This window comes from Caretta caretta, chromosome 9 (assembly GCF_965140235.1).
Source record: "Caretta caretta isolate rCarCar2 chromosome 9, rCarCar1.hap1, whole genome shotgun sequence".
In the NCBI taxonomy this organism is placed as follows: domain Eukaryota; kingdom Metazoa; phylum Chordata; order Testudines; family Cheloniidae; genus Caretta; species Caretta caretta.
The window spans coordinates 7,901,477-7,914,680 of NC_134214.1; the positions used below are offsets into that span (position 1 = coordinate 7,901,477).

The 13,204-nt window shown below is 55.1% G+C and overlaps 1 protein-coding gene across 6 annotated transcripts in view; it reads left to right on the forward strand.

The window, feature by feature from the left end:
• Window positions 1–13,204, forward strand: part of DVL3 (dishevelled segment polarity protein 3) — a 43,338-nt gene that overhangs the window by 27,007 nt on the left and 3,127 nt on the right. For 2 of the 6 annotated variants that reach the window (XM_048862915.2, XM_048862914.2), the window contains exons 2-14: window positions 764–833; window positions 4,101–4,222; window positions 4,954–5,060; window positions 5,941–6,076; window positions 6,390–6,483; window positions 6,955–7,024; window positions 7,809–7,948; window positions 8,105–8,181; window positions 8,810–8,877; window positions 9,468–9,545; window positions 11,155–11,286; window positions 11,627–11,794; window positions 12,490–12,702. In XM_048862915.2, coding sequence (XP_048718872.2) covers window positions 764–833; window positions 4,101–4,222; window positions 4,954–5,060; window positions 5,941–6,076; window positions 6,390–6,483; window positions 6,955–7,024; window positions 7,809–7,948; window positions 8,105–8,181; window positions 8,810–8,877; window positions 9,468–9,545; window positions 11,155–11,286; window positions 11,627–11,794; window positions 12,490–12,702 — 1,475 coding nt within the window. Of the gene's footprint in view, window positions 1–763; window positions 834–4,100; window positions 4,223–4,953; window positions 5,061–5,940; window positions 6,077–6,389; window positions 6,484–6,954; window positions 7,025–7,808; window positions 7,949–8,104; window positions 8,182–8,809; window positions 8,878–9,301; window positions 9,353–9,467; window positions 9,618–11,154; window positions 11,287–11,626; window positions 11,795–12,489; window positions 12,703–13,204 lie in introns of all 6 variants that reach the window. The other 4 variants (XM_048862911.2, XM_048862910.2, XM_048862913.2 and 1 more) reach the window with 3 other exon arrangements.

Genomic DNA, 13,204 nt, shown 5'->3' on the forward strand with positions numbered 1-13,204 from the left:
GAAAAATGAAGATAGCCGCATCGGCTCCATTGCAAATACTGTAAATGATACAGATACTTAATGCATGGCATGTACATGGCATTGTGACGTCTTTAAAAAGCTTGATTGGACCTCAGAAGATAAAGATGTTTTCCTCTGAGTCTGTATCTAATTCAAAACCCAGCACCCTTTACCTCTTTAGAAATTGAGGAGGGCTTCTTGCAGCATATTATATTTTAATGATTTCCATTGATCCTGGTGGTGTTAGGCCTTCACATAGCTGATCATAATTTCAAATTTAATTTTAAAAGGGTTTTTTTTAAGTGCATTTAATTTAAATTTTAAAAAATCCAATTTTCATATGATTTTACGTAGCGATTTTTATGCGCCCTGGTTACTTCCCTCCATTGGTTTCTCTCCAGGCATCCCCCTACTTGGCTTCTCTGGGCTCGGTTGAGATAGCTGAGCAGCGTAGGGTACTGAGCAGCTGGAGTCCATACTGCCGCCAGTGCTTTCCTCACCCCATCAACCCTGCGACTGGCCATTTCTCTGAACTTGCAGTGGGGCCTTCTGCTGCCAGCGCCATGGGGATCAGAAACGACACTGCAGCCCAGCGTGGGTGCCTCTGTGAACAGCAGGAGTTCCTTGTCCCTTCTCATCTCCTCCTGCCCCACGACCAAACTGATGTCTGATCTGATGGCTCAACCCAGAGGCTGCCTTCTGTGACCCTTAGCCATAGGATTTGAGCCTTGTTGCTAACCTGTCCCATCTCTTTTGTCCACAGGGTCGTGAAGGAAGAAATCTCGGATGATAATGCCAAGCTTCCCTGTTTCAATGGCCGGGTGGTATCCTGGGTAAGCAGGCCTCTTGGCTGGATGTCTGTCTGTCTCTGCATCAGACTACGCAACCAGCTGTGAAAATCACCATTCCCATGGTACATTTCCAGGTAGAGCAGTGGGACAGCTGTGCTTTGTACTGAAGAGGCACTAACTGTAGTAGGAGCTGAAGCCATGCTGAGCTCCTGAGTGTCTGGGCTGAGGGTACCACTTCCCATCCTAGTCCTGAACCCTAGAGCAAATCTGTCCTGGGTCCCCCACACCCGCTAGGAAACAGTCCTGGAGATATAATAGGTAAGAACGTGTATCAAGCCTTTTTGTAACTGCTTCCTAGCGTAGCTGCTGCTTGGAGTGCTGCTCTTGGCCTGCCTAGGGTAACCAGTGTGCCCTGACAGCGTGGTCAGCTTTCCAAGTTCAGATGACTGTAGCAAAGGGTTTTAATTGCTGGAGAAGAAGACTGGATTTGACTGTTGTGAAGCCTGAAGGTACTGTCTGGGCAGCCACAGGCAAGCTTCTCCCTCCATCCCACACCAGGCACATGCTCTCCCCCTTGCCCTGGAAGGGACCCCATTTTGGGACACGAAGGGAGTTCAGTCTCCATGGCCCACTGAGCCCTTGCCCTCTCTGCTGAGGCTACAGATGATGCTAGTTGGGATGTGGGCATCTGCCTACTAGAACTAAACTGAAATCCAACAGCTCATTTCCCAGGGGCCACTGAACGGTCCCCAAATGGAAGCCACCATCAGGCATTGGCAACCTAGGCCGGATGAGAGCCGATGCCTCCCAGTGCAGATAAATTACACACAGTCCCTGCCTCAAGGAGCTTACCATCTACTGTCAGACAAGGGGTAACAAAACAGCAGTGGTGATGGTAGGACAGTTGGGGAAGAAGGATGGGGAGCAGTAAGGTTAGGGAAATATGAGACCAGCCGGCTGGGTGTCCAGGGCATGCTACACGCATTATCCCTGCTATGAGTGTGTCTGAAAAAGGCACCCATGTCACTGGGGTTGAATCCTTTGTTTGTGAGTGCAGGGAATGGGGGCCTCTCTGCCGGCTCAGACACACAGTTGGCCTTTTTTTAGTTGTTGCCGAACAGTTTGCAATTCTCCCTCTAGTGGCTTGCTGGGCGCCTGCACTGCGCAGAGCGTGTCCAATTCCCATCCCTCTCCAGTATTTATTGCAGCTGCATCTGTCTGCTCTGCTCTTCCCCTTCCCAGTTGCCTTTGTTCTTATGTGCTCGGTCAGTGGAGCCCGCAGGCTACGAGCCCTCTGCTCCCCAACTCCGTTTCTTTGCCATACTTCTAAATGCAGTTTGTATGCATGCACAGCAGCTGGCTTCCCCTCTTGCACCCTGACGGATTCAGGGCCTGTGGCTGAGCAGAGTCATGTCATATGGGTATAACACAGTTTGGTCCGATCTACCTATACAGAACCAGTCTGTGTTCTTGGTACCCCAGGCAGGTTAGCAACTGATACTGCTGTAGATGGGGCTGAGTTAATTGGACTCCGTGTGGGGCTGTCAGACATCTGGAGTTAGCAGTGGCTTTCAGCCCTTGTGCGTTGTGGGCAGTAGCACTCGGCTCCCTCTGGGCGCAGCTGACATTCCGACTTCCCCCTTCCCCCCCAAGATTCCCCATCGGTTGGTGGCTTTGGGAGCTGTGTGGTCTGTTCTGCTGCTGCCAGACAGGCTGGAGTGAGGCTATTTCAGGAATCTAGTGCTAATTTTAGCAGGGGGGATTGTGTCTGAAGCCTTCATAGCAGCTAAAGAGGCAGGGAAACTGCATGAGTGTTACTAAGCAGTGACAGACCCTTGCCCAACAGGGGAGGGGGAGTTCCAGCCTGGTGCTGTTAGATTACTGCCTGGATCCAGCCCCCTGTCTATCTGTAGTTATTTCTCTGTCCGCATTCCCACAGTGTCTAAATGGAGAGGGCCATGGGTGCACTTTTCAGAACCTGTCCTCTGATGCTTCTCTTGTGCTAGCAATTTAATCCTGAGCTCACCACACAACATAATCAATCCCGCTTTCCTGGGCCTCCCAGCCTCTCACCCCACCTTCTTTTGCAACAAGGTTTCTGCTTGCCTGGGGGCTCATTGGAGCCAGGACTTTGTTCACTTCTCTGAATATCTGCAGTGCCCTCTGCTGACAGAAAGCAGAGCTGCAGGTGGATTTTCCCAGCTGCATCAGGGAAGAGAGGTTATGATGGTATTGGAGACAGCAAAGTCCAGTTAGTGGCCAGCCAAGTCCCTCCTCTTCCACCCCTGGTGATCTTTCCAGCACTGCAGTGGACTATTCCCTGTTTGTCCTATGATCAGGCCCTGTCCCCTCCCATGGCTAGTGATAGGTAGAAGAACTGGGGCCCAGGTGGTCCAAGCAAGTAAGATCAGGGGCTGCCCTTGCTAGGCCTAGTACCTCTCGCCTCCAGCTCTCTTGTCGTTCTTGCTCAACCTGTCTCCAGACTCGCACCAGCTCCTGTTCTAAGACCGGTTTCAGAGTAACAGCCGTGTTAGTCTGTATTCGCAAAAAGAAAAGGAGTACTTGTGGCACCTTAGAGACTAACCAATTTATTTGAGCATAAGCTTTCGTGAGCTACAGCTCACTTCATCAGATGCATACTGTGGAAACTGCAGAAGACATTATATACACAGAGACCATGAAACAATACCTCCTCCCACCCCACTCTCCTGCTGGTAATAGCTTATCTAAAGTGATCATCAAGTTGGGCCATTTCCAGCACAAATCCAGGTTTTCTCACCCTCCGCCCCCACCCCACCCCCCACAAACTCACTCTCCTGCTGGTAATAGCCCATCCAAAGTGACCACTCTCTTTAAAATATGTATGATAATCAAGGTGGGCCATTTCCAGCACAAATCCAGGTTTTCTCACACCCCCTGCCTGGGGGTAAGCTGGCATTGGTGCCATGGTGGTGATAGGCACTGTACCCCATTCTCTGAGCCCGGGCTCAGGCGGTGGGTGGTTGTTTAAAACAGTACCCAGAGGTCCCAGTTCAGATTAGGGCCTCACTGTGCTTGGTGCTGTCCCAAACCATATACAATCTAGGTTACTTCATGACCAGAATAACACAGTGTTTATTCTGGTCATGAAGGAGGGTCATGAAGGAGGAGGGTTGGGCACAGCCCAGACCTCCTCCTCCACCAGCTCCTAGGGGCTGGAGATATGGAAGCCCAGTTGGTCCTAGGGCCAGTGCGGTTGTAAATGTACCTCATGCTGAGGCTCCCACTCTGTTCCTGAGCCGCTTCGTTCCCTTTCTCTCCTCTCTTCAGCTGGTGTCTGCAGAGGGGTCGCACTCAGATGGGGGGTCTGTCTGTGCCGATAACCAGCCGGAGCTGCCACCCTCCATGGAGCGTACCGGGGGCATTGGGGACTCCAGGCCTCCCTCCTTCCAGTAAGTCACATGGAGACTCATCTCAGTGGGCTTCCTGAGGACAGGCTGTCAAGTGAGCTCTGAGCTGGGAGTGGCCACGTGATCCCATTGGTCACAAACCAAGATGGGGAGAGTGATGGAAGGGCAGGGGCTAACCAGCATGGTAGGGATGCAAGCTGGCAAAAGTGGGGCTGGGAATGGAGTGCTAGGACAGGGTTCCTTGGGTGGTGAGCTGGGAATGGAGTAACGAGCACTGGGACTGGAGTTCTTTGATTGTTTGACAAGCAGGGCATGCTGCAAGCAGCAAGAGGACCCACACCACCTGCTGCTGTTGCTTTGGTCTCCCATTGCGCATCACACATGACAGGTTTCCATCTCCCTTTTCTTTTAAAAATGGTACCAGCATATTTCACTGAGGGCTTGGCAGGGAGTGGCGAAACTGCTCCCTGAACCGCTTTGCCTCCCAGCTCCATCCCAGTGTGGGTCTCAGATTGCACCCCCAGTCCTGTGCTGGGGCTGTGTGCACCCCAAGCCCCACATGTCCCAATCCCGCACTAGAAAGAGGGGGGTGGAAGCTGTCATCCAGTGGCTCCAGTATGCCCCTCAAAAGTGAGGGGTAACAGGAAATACAACTTGAGAAGTGCAGCGTAACTGGCGTATGTCAGAGCAGGGAATGCCAGGAGGAGAGGGGGGTCCCTTCATGTCCTTGGGGAACCACTGAGTTCTCTGTTGGACGTGTCACCCCTCTGCAGCCCCAACACCGGGGGGAGTCGGGAGAACCTGGATAACGAGACGGAGACCGATTCAGTGGTTTCATCGCAGCGGGAGAGACCTCGCCGGAAAGACGGGCCTGAGCATGGTAAGCCCCGATGACCTGACTGGAGCCTCTGAGGGGCATAGCTGGGGCGCAGGGAGGGTGCTGCTCTAGGCACGAAGAGCTGTGTCCACAGTGCCCTGCGGAGCTTGTGCGCTGACTCCTGCTGGGCAATCAGGCAGCAGTGCGGGTAAATCCCCCAGCACGAGCAGGAGGATCCCAAGGGTGCGACAGCCTCGTACCACTACCATGAGCTGGCTCCCGGATCCTAGTGTACCCATGTGTCACCTCAAAGTGTTGGACATGAGTCTCTGGGGGGCAGGAGGGGCAGAACACCCATTGCCTCTAGATACCAAGGGGGCCAGGACTGTGTCCCACTGGGCAAGGCACCTCTCCGCTGCTTCCCAGCACCTACAGACAGGACGTGTGTCTACAGGGGACAGCGCTGCAGAAGGTCCAGGGCCCAAAGGCATCCGGGTTGGGCTCTAACCCCTCCCAGTGAAAGGCTGAGATGGAGGAGAGAATGGTTCCCAGCCTGGGCTGGCATGGCACTGCACTCTCACTGCCCGCGATCTGGCACTTCTCACCCAGAGGGACCATCTCCAAGTAACCTTCCCTACTCTGTAGGGATCGTTGTGGCTTCTACCCTTGCTCCCAGTGGCTCACCTTCCCCTTCTCCATTATCTAAAGAAGCAGGGAAGTTGTAACCCTGAAGGGGAATGGTCAAAGTGTGGAGGGCAGCACAGTGCCCCCTCATGCCAAGATGGGATGTTTGATGGGCAGATTCCTCCTCTCGGAATTCCTTTTGAGCCCCAAGATTCCCCCCTGTGAAGTGCTGAGCCCATTGGGTGCTCCTGCAGGAGGCCGGGACGCAGCTCTGCTGCAGCGGGATCTCCCAGCAGTGCTGACCCCACTCTCTCCCCAGCACCCAGAGTGAATGGGACGGCAAAAGGAGACCGGCGCCGAGACCTAGGTGGGTATGAGAGCTCTTCCACTCTCATGAGCAGCGAATTGGAGACCACCAGCTTCTTTGACTCAGATGAGGATGACTCCACTAGCAGGTAGGAGAGCGTGAGGCCTGGGAGAACAGGGGCACCTCTTTCACTCTTAGTGCCAAGGAGATGCCAAATCAGGACACCTCAGCCCCATCCTTCAGGGCTCTTCCCTCAGCTAGTGGCCTCAATCCCGACCAGCATTAACTGCTGTAATAACTGCTATTACAGTCTTCTGCTCCCCTCACTGCTTTGTTGCTGCCCCCAATCCTGGCCCGCAGCGTTCTCTCACCTTGCTCCTCCTTTGTGGCCGTCTTGCTGGCAGACCTGTCTTCTCTTGCCCCCTGTGGGCAGTGGAGCTGACTGTCTCCTTTGCCGGCAGGTTTAGCAGCTCGACAGAGCAGAGCAGCGCCTCCCGCCTGATGAGAAGGCACAAGCGACGCCGGCGGAAACAGAAGGCCCCACGCATAGAGCGGGTACATCTCTTGGGAGGGCAATTGCAAAGCTGGGGCTGGACTTTCTGGTGCCTGTGGCATACCCCTCCCCACTCCCATGTGGGGGCTAGGCTTCACCCTGGCCCCCAGGAACTCAGCTGGTGGAATCTCCAGTCCCTACAAACTGCGCCCAGGTGCTGAGAATCTGCTGGTGAAAGTACCACAAACCCTTCTGGGTCAGTGCTGCTGTTAGGACCAAAGGCCTTTCTTGTCCCAGTCACAGTGGGAATGTGTGGGGTGCAGCCACCAGTCCCGTTTGTGGAGCTTCCTGCATTGATCGGGGTGGGAGCATGGGGACAGCACTACAGGGAATAGAAGGGGCAGTGGGGAGCATAGAAACAGTATACAGGGAGCGGGAGGGACAGGGGGCAGTGGAGAGCAGCGAGAACTGGCAGGGGCTGTGCTTGGACCAGGGAGCAGGGGGGCATCTCATTGCGCCTCATTGTGTTGCAGTCATCATCCTTCAGCAGCATCACGGACTCAACTATGTCTCTGAACATCATCACAGTCACTCTAAACATGGGTGAGTGAGAGACTCTGTCTTTCTGTTTGGGCCCGAGGTCCTCCCGAGCTCCAGGAGTGAGATCAGGAGGTGCAGTGGGGAAGAAGGGAGATGGAGGAGTGGGGAGGTAATGAAGGGAGAGGGTCCCTTGGGAAACTGACTGGTCCTGAAGCATTAATCCCCTTAAAGATTTGCCAGTTTGCAAGAATGTGGTTGGGATCAGGGTGGTGGGGGGAGTGGTTTTTGGTCCTGGGATTTGGTCCAGGATGAGTGTCAGCCTCTTCTCTCCCCAACCTGAGCTCAGCTCCCTCTGTGTCCCATGTGCGAGGTTACCCCACTGTTGCTTCCCAGCTGCTTCCTGTCTGGGAGCCTCAGAGGCCAAGATGCACATGGGGAGGGCAAGGGGAGAACAAAAAACTCTCTATGGAGCCCAAAATGTGTCTGTGTCAAGGTGGGCAGTGTCTTTCCAGTGCTTGGCACACAGGGCCAGGTGCAGGAGGATGCAAGGCAGGAGCACGGCAGGGTAGCGGTTAACTCTGCTGTCATCCCCATGCTCTAGTTCTCATGGGGAAGGAAGTGGGGAGCAGGCAGAGCATTGGGAGGCTGAGGAGATCAAGGCTGAGCTGGGTAGAGTTGGGAAGGGAGGAAGGAGCCAGGAAGCCACTTGATGGGGTGGGGGAGGGTGGTTGTGTGGCTGGGACTACTGGAGGGGGATTGCCCAGGTGTGGGGCTCTAGGGCCAGTGCAGTGAGGCTTTGCTGTCCCATCCTGCTCTCACTGTGCTCGTTCTCCACCCATCCCTGCAGAGAAGTACAACTTCTTGGGCATCTCCATCGTGGGACAGAGCAACGAGCGCGGGGACGGTGGCATCTATATCGGCTCCATCATGAAGGGGGGCGCAGTAGCGGCCGATGGCAGGATCGAGCCGGGAGACATGCTCTTGCAGGTACTGCACGCCTCGCGGCTGGGGCGGTGAGGGGCGAGGGGCAGACTGGAGCGTCTGCTCACCAACTGATGGACCAAGTCACAGAAGCTCCTCTCAGAAGGAGCCCAGCCTACAGCCGTTTCTCTGGGATTCAGCCTCTCTTTGTCTTGTTTGCAGGTGAACGATATCAACTTTGAGAACATGAGCAATGATGATGCTGTGCGCGTGCTGAGGGAGATCGTGCACAAGCCGGGGTAGGTGCTTTCCCCCACATCACCCACCAACTCTCCCGTCTGGGGCAGGTTGCCTCCAAACCTGCATCTCCTGCTAGGCTATAGTCCCCTTTGCTCTGGCTCATCAGACACTGCTGATGCAGCCAGCCCCTGTGTCTAAGAGCAGCAACCCCTGCTGTCCTCAGCAGCCAGACCCCCACCCCTCTTATGCTGGGTCTGGGGAGGCGGCCCAAGGCCCTCAAACGCCCTCTCCTTATTAATATCGCTCTGATTCCTGGGTGTCATATGAATGACCTTGAAAAGAGCCCAAAGCAAGAATTGGAGCTGGGAATGTCTCCATGGTCAGGTCATGAACCAAGTGTCCCAGCACTGGTCCCTTGACCCGAGTCCCTCCTTTCTACCTAGGCTGGGTTTGCTGAATGCCCCTGCAGTTCCCACTGGCCTCCTTGTTACCGGCTGTGCCACCTGGGTGGGGGTGATCCCCAGCTGAGGGATCTGTGCTGGCAGTGTGCCAGCAGGCCTGGACCTAAACTGCCTCCGAGAGAGCAGGTCGTAGCCACTGAGGGCCAGCACCTTGATGAGAGCAGCCTGGTTGCGTTGCATGCTGGCCTGTCCGCAGGTTGCAAAAACGGTTGTGTTTCTGCTGCAGGCCAATCACCCTGACTGTGGCCAAGTGCTGGGACCCCAGCCCCAGGGGCTGCTTCTCGCTACCCCGGAGTAAGTGGATTGCTGACTCGCCCTTAACGCTGGTGCCCAGCCCCTGTGAGAGCCTCGTTGCCAGCACCTGCTTGTTTGCTTTAGTTCCTGTCTGTTTGCTGTGAAACTGAGTGTGGAGTCGTTGAGGGTTGCACCCCCTCTCCCTCCGCTGTGGCCTCAAGGCCCCGGTGCAGTGCAGACCTTTGAGGACTGCAGTCTCCCTCTCCTTGTGTCACACAGCTAGGAGAGCTGAAGTCCCCGAGTGCCCACCCTCCTCCCCCACATCATGCCTGGGACATACCCACCTAACCAGGGTGGGGAGGTCACCTGCTTGGAGCTCCAGAGGAAGGAGAAACACCCCCAAGATTGCAGCCACTGAGCCATAGGGGGACTCTCTCCCTCTGTGCCCCTCTTGCTGACCCTCCCTCTCTTCTTTCTCTCCCAGTTGCTCCCCAGCGGATCTGGGCTGGGCCAGACTCTCCATGCTCCGATCCGGGTGAGTCCCGGCTGATGCTGGGGAAGGAAGGGGCTGCCCTGGGCGCCCCCTAGAGGTGGGTTTCATGAGGGAATGATTCTCAGACAGCATCTGATCGTCTCTGCGTTCGCTCTAGGTGAGCCGATCCGACCAATCGACCCAGCAGCCTGGGTTTCCCACACGGCAGCGATGACTGGCACCTACCCGGCGTACGGTATGAGCCCATCCATGAGCACAATCACTTCCACCAGCTCCTCCATCACCAGCTCCATCCCAGAGACCGAACGTAAGTCCCTGTGCCTGTGTGCTCCCCCCATTGCACGGCTTCCAGTCACCTGCTCTGTGCCTGCCGGCACCCAAGCCTGATGGGAGCAATACATCTGCATGGGCAGAAACCAGAGGTCTGGGGTGGGGCTAGGGAAGGGCGATCCAGGGACCATGGGGAACTCCCTACCAGCAGGAGTGGGGACTGGAGGAACAGGCTCTCCCTCCAGGCAAAGACTAAGAGAGCCTGGCTGGGGTGGGAAGAATTCTGCAGGCAGGCACCTGGGGTGGTGCTGGGGAAGGCTAAGAAAAGTCCTTTTGTCCAAAAGCCCAGGACAAGTACAAGCTTTGGGTAGGCAAATTCACATAATTTTTCCTGCTCTCCAGACAAGGACAACAGGAGAGGCTGAGTGACATAGAAACACAGGGTTGGAAGGAACTTTGAGGGGTCATTCCCCCCACACTGAGGCAGGACCAAGTAAACCTAGACCGTGCCTGACGGGTGGTTGTCCAGCCTAGTCTTAAAAATCTCCAATGACAGGGATTCCAAAACCTCCCTTGGCAGCTTGTTCTAGTGCGTAACTGTTCAGATAGTTAGAAAGACGATGGGAGGAGGAAACTATGCTAGTGGGAAGGGAGGTGATGTCAGTCACGCAAGGAATGCCTAGGGGAAAGTGAGCGGGGCCAGGAAGAAATGCCCTGCTGGGCGTGCCTGAGGCTGCACCTCTGCTTGAATTAGTGCACTGATTAGAGGCCTATGGTGGCTGGGAGGGAGAGAGCTTGGGCTGGGCCTTTCAGCTATGGGCAGGTAATTCAAAGGTAGCTGTAACAGGGAGGTCTGCCCTGTAAGGGCTGGGGGCCTGGAACCGGCCAACCCTGTTCTGAGGTGGAGCCCCATTAGGCCTTATCCTGTTCTGGGTAGTTTGAAACGGGTAAGGTGATTGCCTGATGGGCACCTGATTCCTATAAAGGCTGAAAGAGCTGAATTGAGAGAGGGGAGCTATAGGAAGCAGGCTGGCTCCTGTGGTAGGCCCTGGAGCAGATGCTCAGGCAGATGGCCTCCAGGAGGGCTAGAGGAGAGCTGCCAGGAGCAGAGGCCCTGGCAAGGAAACCGCTCAGTTAGGGGAATTGTTTAGTTGTATTTTGGGGGGTGGCTGAAGATTGTTGGTGCCAGTGGTAAATGGTGCTGTGAGGACAGCCGGGGCATGGCACTGGTTCTTTCCTGAGCTAGTGAGACTGGCCTTTCTGGCAAAGCTGGAAGGTACCAGTTTAATTTCCCAGCTGAACCAGCACCTGGCACAAAGCAGCTTTTAGAACCTTGCAAACTTAGCAGCAGCTGCTGCTGGCTGGAGGCAGTTTTTAGTTTGGTTTTGCAAGGAAAGAAAGCCAAGAAGACCCACAGGTGCTGCAGTGTGTTGGCCAGTTGCTCAGTGTTATGGGGTGTGCCTGCGATGTATTGTTCCCTGGCCCATCCCCTTGTGTGTGACACCTCCATGTGGCTCCGTGGCCTCTTCCGTCCCCTCTCATCTCTGCCTTCCTTCCCTTCATCTGCCTCGCAGGCCTCGATGACTTTCACCTGTCCATCCACAGCGACATGGCCACCATCGTCAAAGCCATGGCCTCCCCCGAGTCAGGTCTGGAGGTGCGCGACCGCATGTGGCTGAAGATCACTATCCCCAATGCCTTCATCGGTAAGAGGCAGCCACTTCCTCCTCTGGGACTCGGGGAGGGGTAGACACATGGGTAGACAGGCGCCTTCCCTGTGTGAGGGGATCCTGTTTGGGGACCTATGCCAAGGGAACATCCTTCACCATTATGTCCTATTGTCTCGTCCTGTTGGTTGTGCTAGGAAAACAAATAGAAACCTTGGCCTTGTGCTGCCCCTGGGAGTGTCTCTGCACCTCTCTCACCCGTGGACCACTCCCATCCCTCACCCCTGGAACAAATTCAGGCCCCTCTTGTCTGCCCCCAGGGCCAGTCCTTCCGGTCCTTGCTGCGTTTAACCGTGCTCTGTGGTTAATCTCATGGCAGGTTCAGATGTGGTGGATTGGCTTTATCACCACGTGGAAGGTTTTACAGACCGGCGAGAATCCCGCAAGTATGCCAGCAACCTGCTGAAGGCCGGCTACATCCGACACACTGTGAACAAGATCACCTTCTCAGAGCAGTGCTACTACATCTTCGGAGACCTCTGCGGCAGTACGGCCCCCTGCTCTAGTGCTGTTGAGGAAGTGGGGGGTGGTGAGGGTGCTGAAAGGAGACGCTCTGCTCTGCCCTGACAACTCTCTGAGGACAGTCTTGAAGTGGTTTGCCACCTCTAGACTGCCAGCCTGACCCCTTCTGTGCTGCTCTCCGGTTCTCAGTGTATTACTGTGCAGCTGATGTCACCATCTTCTGCTGCACGATCCTTTCTCCTGGCTGGACAGGGAGCAGTAAAACGGCACCTTTCTTTGATCCTGGGCTAAACCTAAACCCCTGGGTGGGGCTGGCTTCCCTCAGTGCTATCAGAGTCTGCATTGTCCTTAAAGGAGTGGGCAGGGAGCTGAGACCTAAGGACACCTGGCTCACCTGAGAGGGATGAGAAGGGAAGGGAGACAGACAGACAGACCTAAGGGTGTCTGGCCAGCTCTGATGTTGTCCTCTCTCTTCTGAGCTGGTTTATGACTATTTAGCAGATCATTGATCCTCTCTGACCAAGTGGGGAACAGTAACCCCCAACATAGCCTGGGCTGGTGTCTGGCAAGGAGGTGTCCATAGCTGCCCATGAAATCTTCTGCCCCTCTTGCGGGCACCCCATGATTACCTGTCAGCAGGGATGGGGGTGAGGTTGTCCCACTGTACATGGCTGTTTTTATTCCGGGACTAACCTGGATTTTCTATTTGCTTCTCTCCAGACATGGCTAACCTGTCCCTGCATGATCATGACGGATCCAGCGGAGCCTCAGATCAGGATACGTTGGCTCCGCTCCCCCACCCAGGAGCTGCACCGTGGCCCATGGCTTTCCCATATCAATACCCACCACCTCATCCATACAACCCGCACCCAGGATTCCCTGATCCAGGCTACAGCTATGGTGGGGGCAGTGCAGGCAGCCAGCACAGTGAAGGTAAATGAATGAAAGGAACTGAAATGTGCCATCAGGGTACTTTCCTTAACACCTTTGGAGAGCAAGACAAGATCTGGGTCATCTCCTGGAATGAGGAATATGTCTCCCTCTCTGTCTCTCTCATGCACACACACAGCACAGTTGGGCAGGTGCATTGCAGAGCTGCTTTGAAGCATCAGGTATGGGCCATTGCCACGGGCTAGATCCTGGGCGTGATGGAACCAGTGTATGATACCTCCTGTCACAGAGCTGCTGTTGGGTTAGAGGGCAGAGTTTGAAAGGAGGCCAGATTTGCTGCAGTGGTGCCCTGTCCTGGGGCTGAGAGCTATCATTGGTCAGGTTTATTATGGTAGTGCCTGAGGCCTACCCAAGACTGCGGCTAGGCCTGTCCAAATACAGAGGAGCAGAGAATCCTGGCCCTGACGATCTTACGATCGAAATAGACCAGACAGACACAAGGTGGAGGAAGGGGTGGAACACACAAGCAGAGTGAACAGTGTGA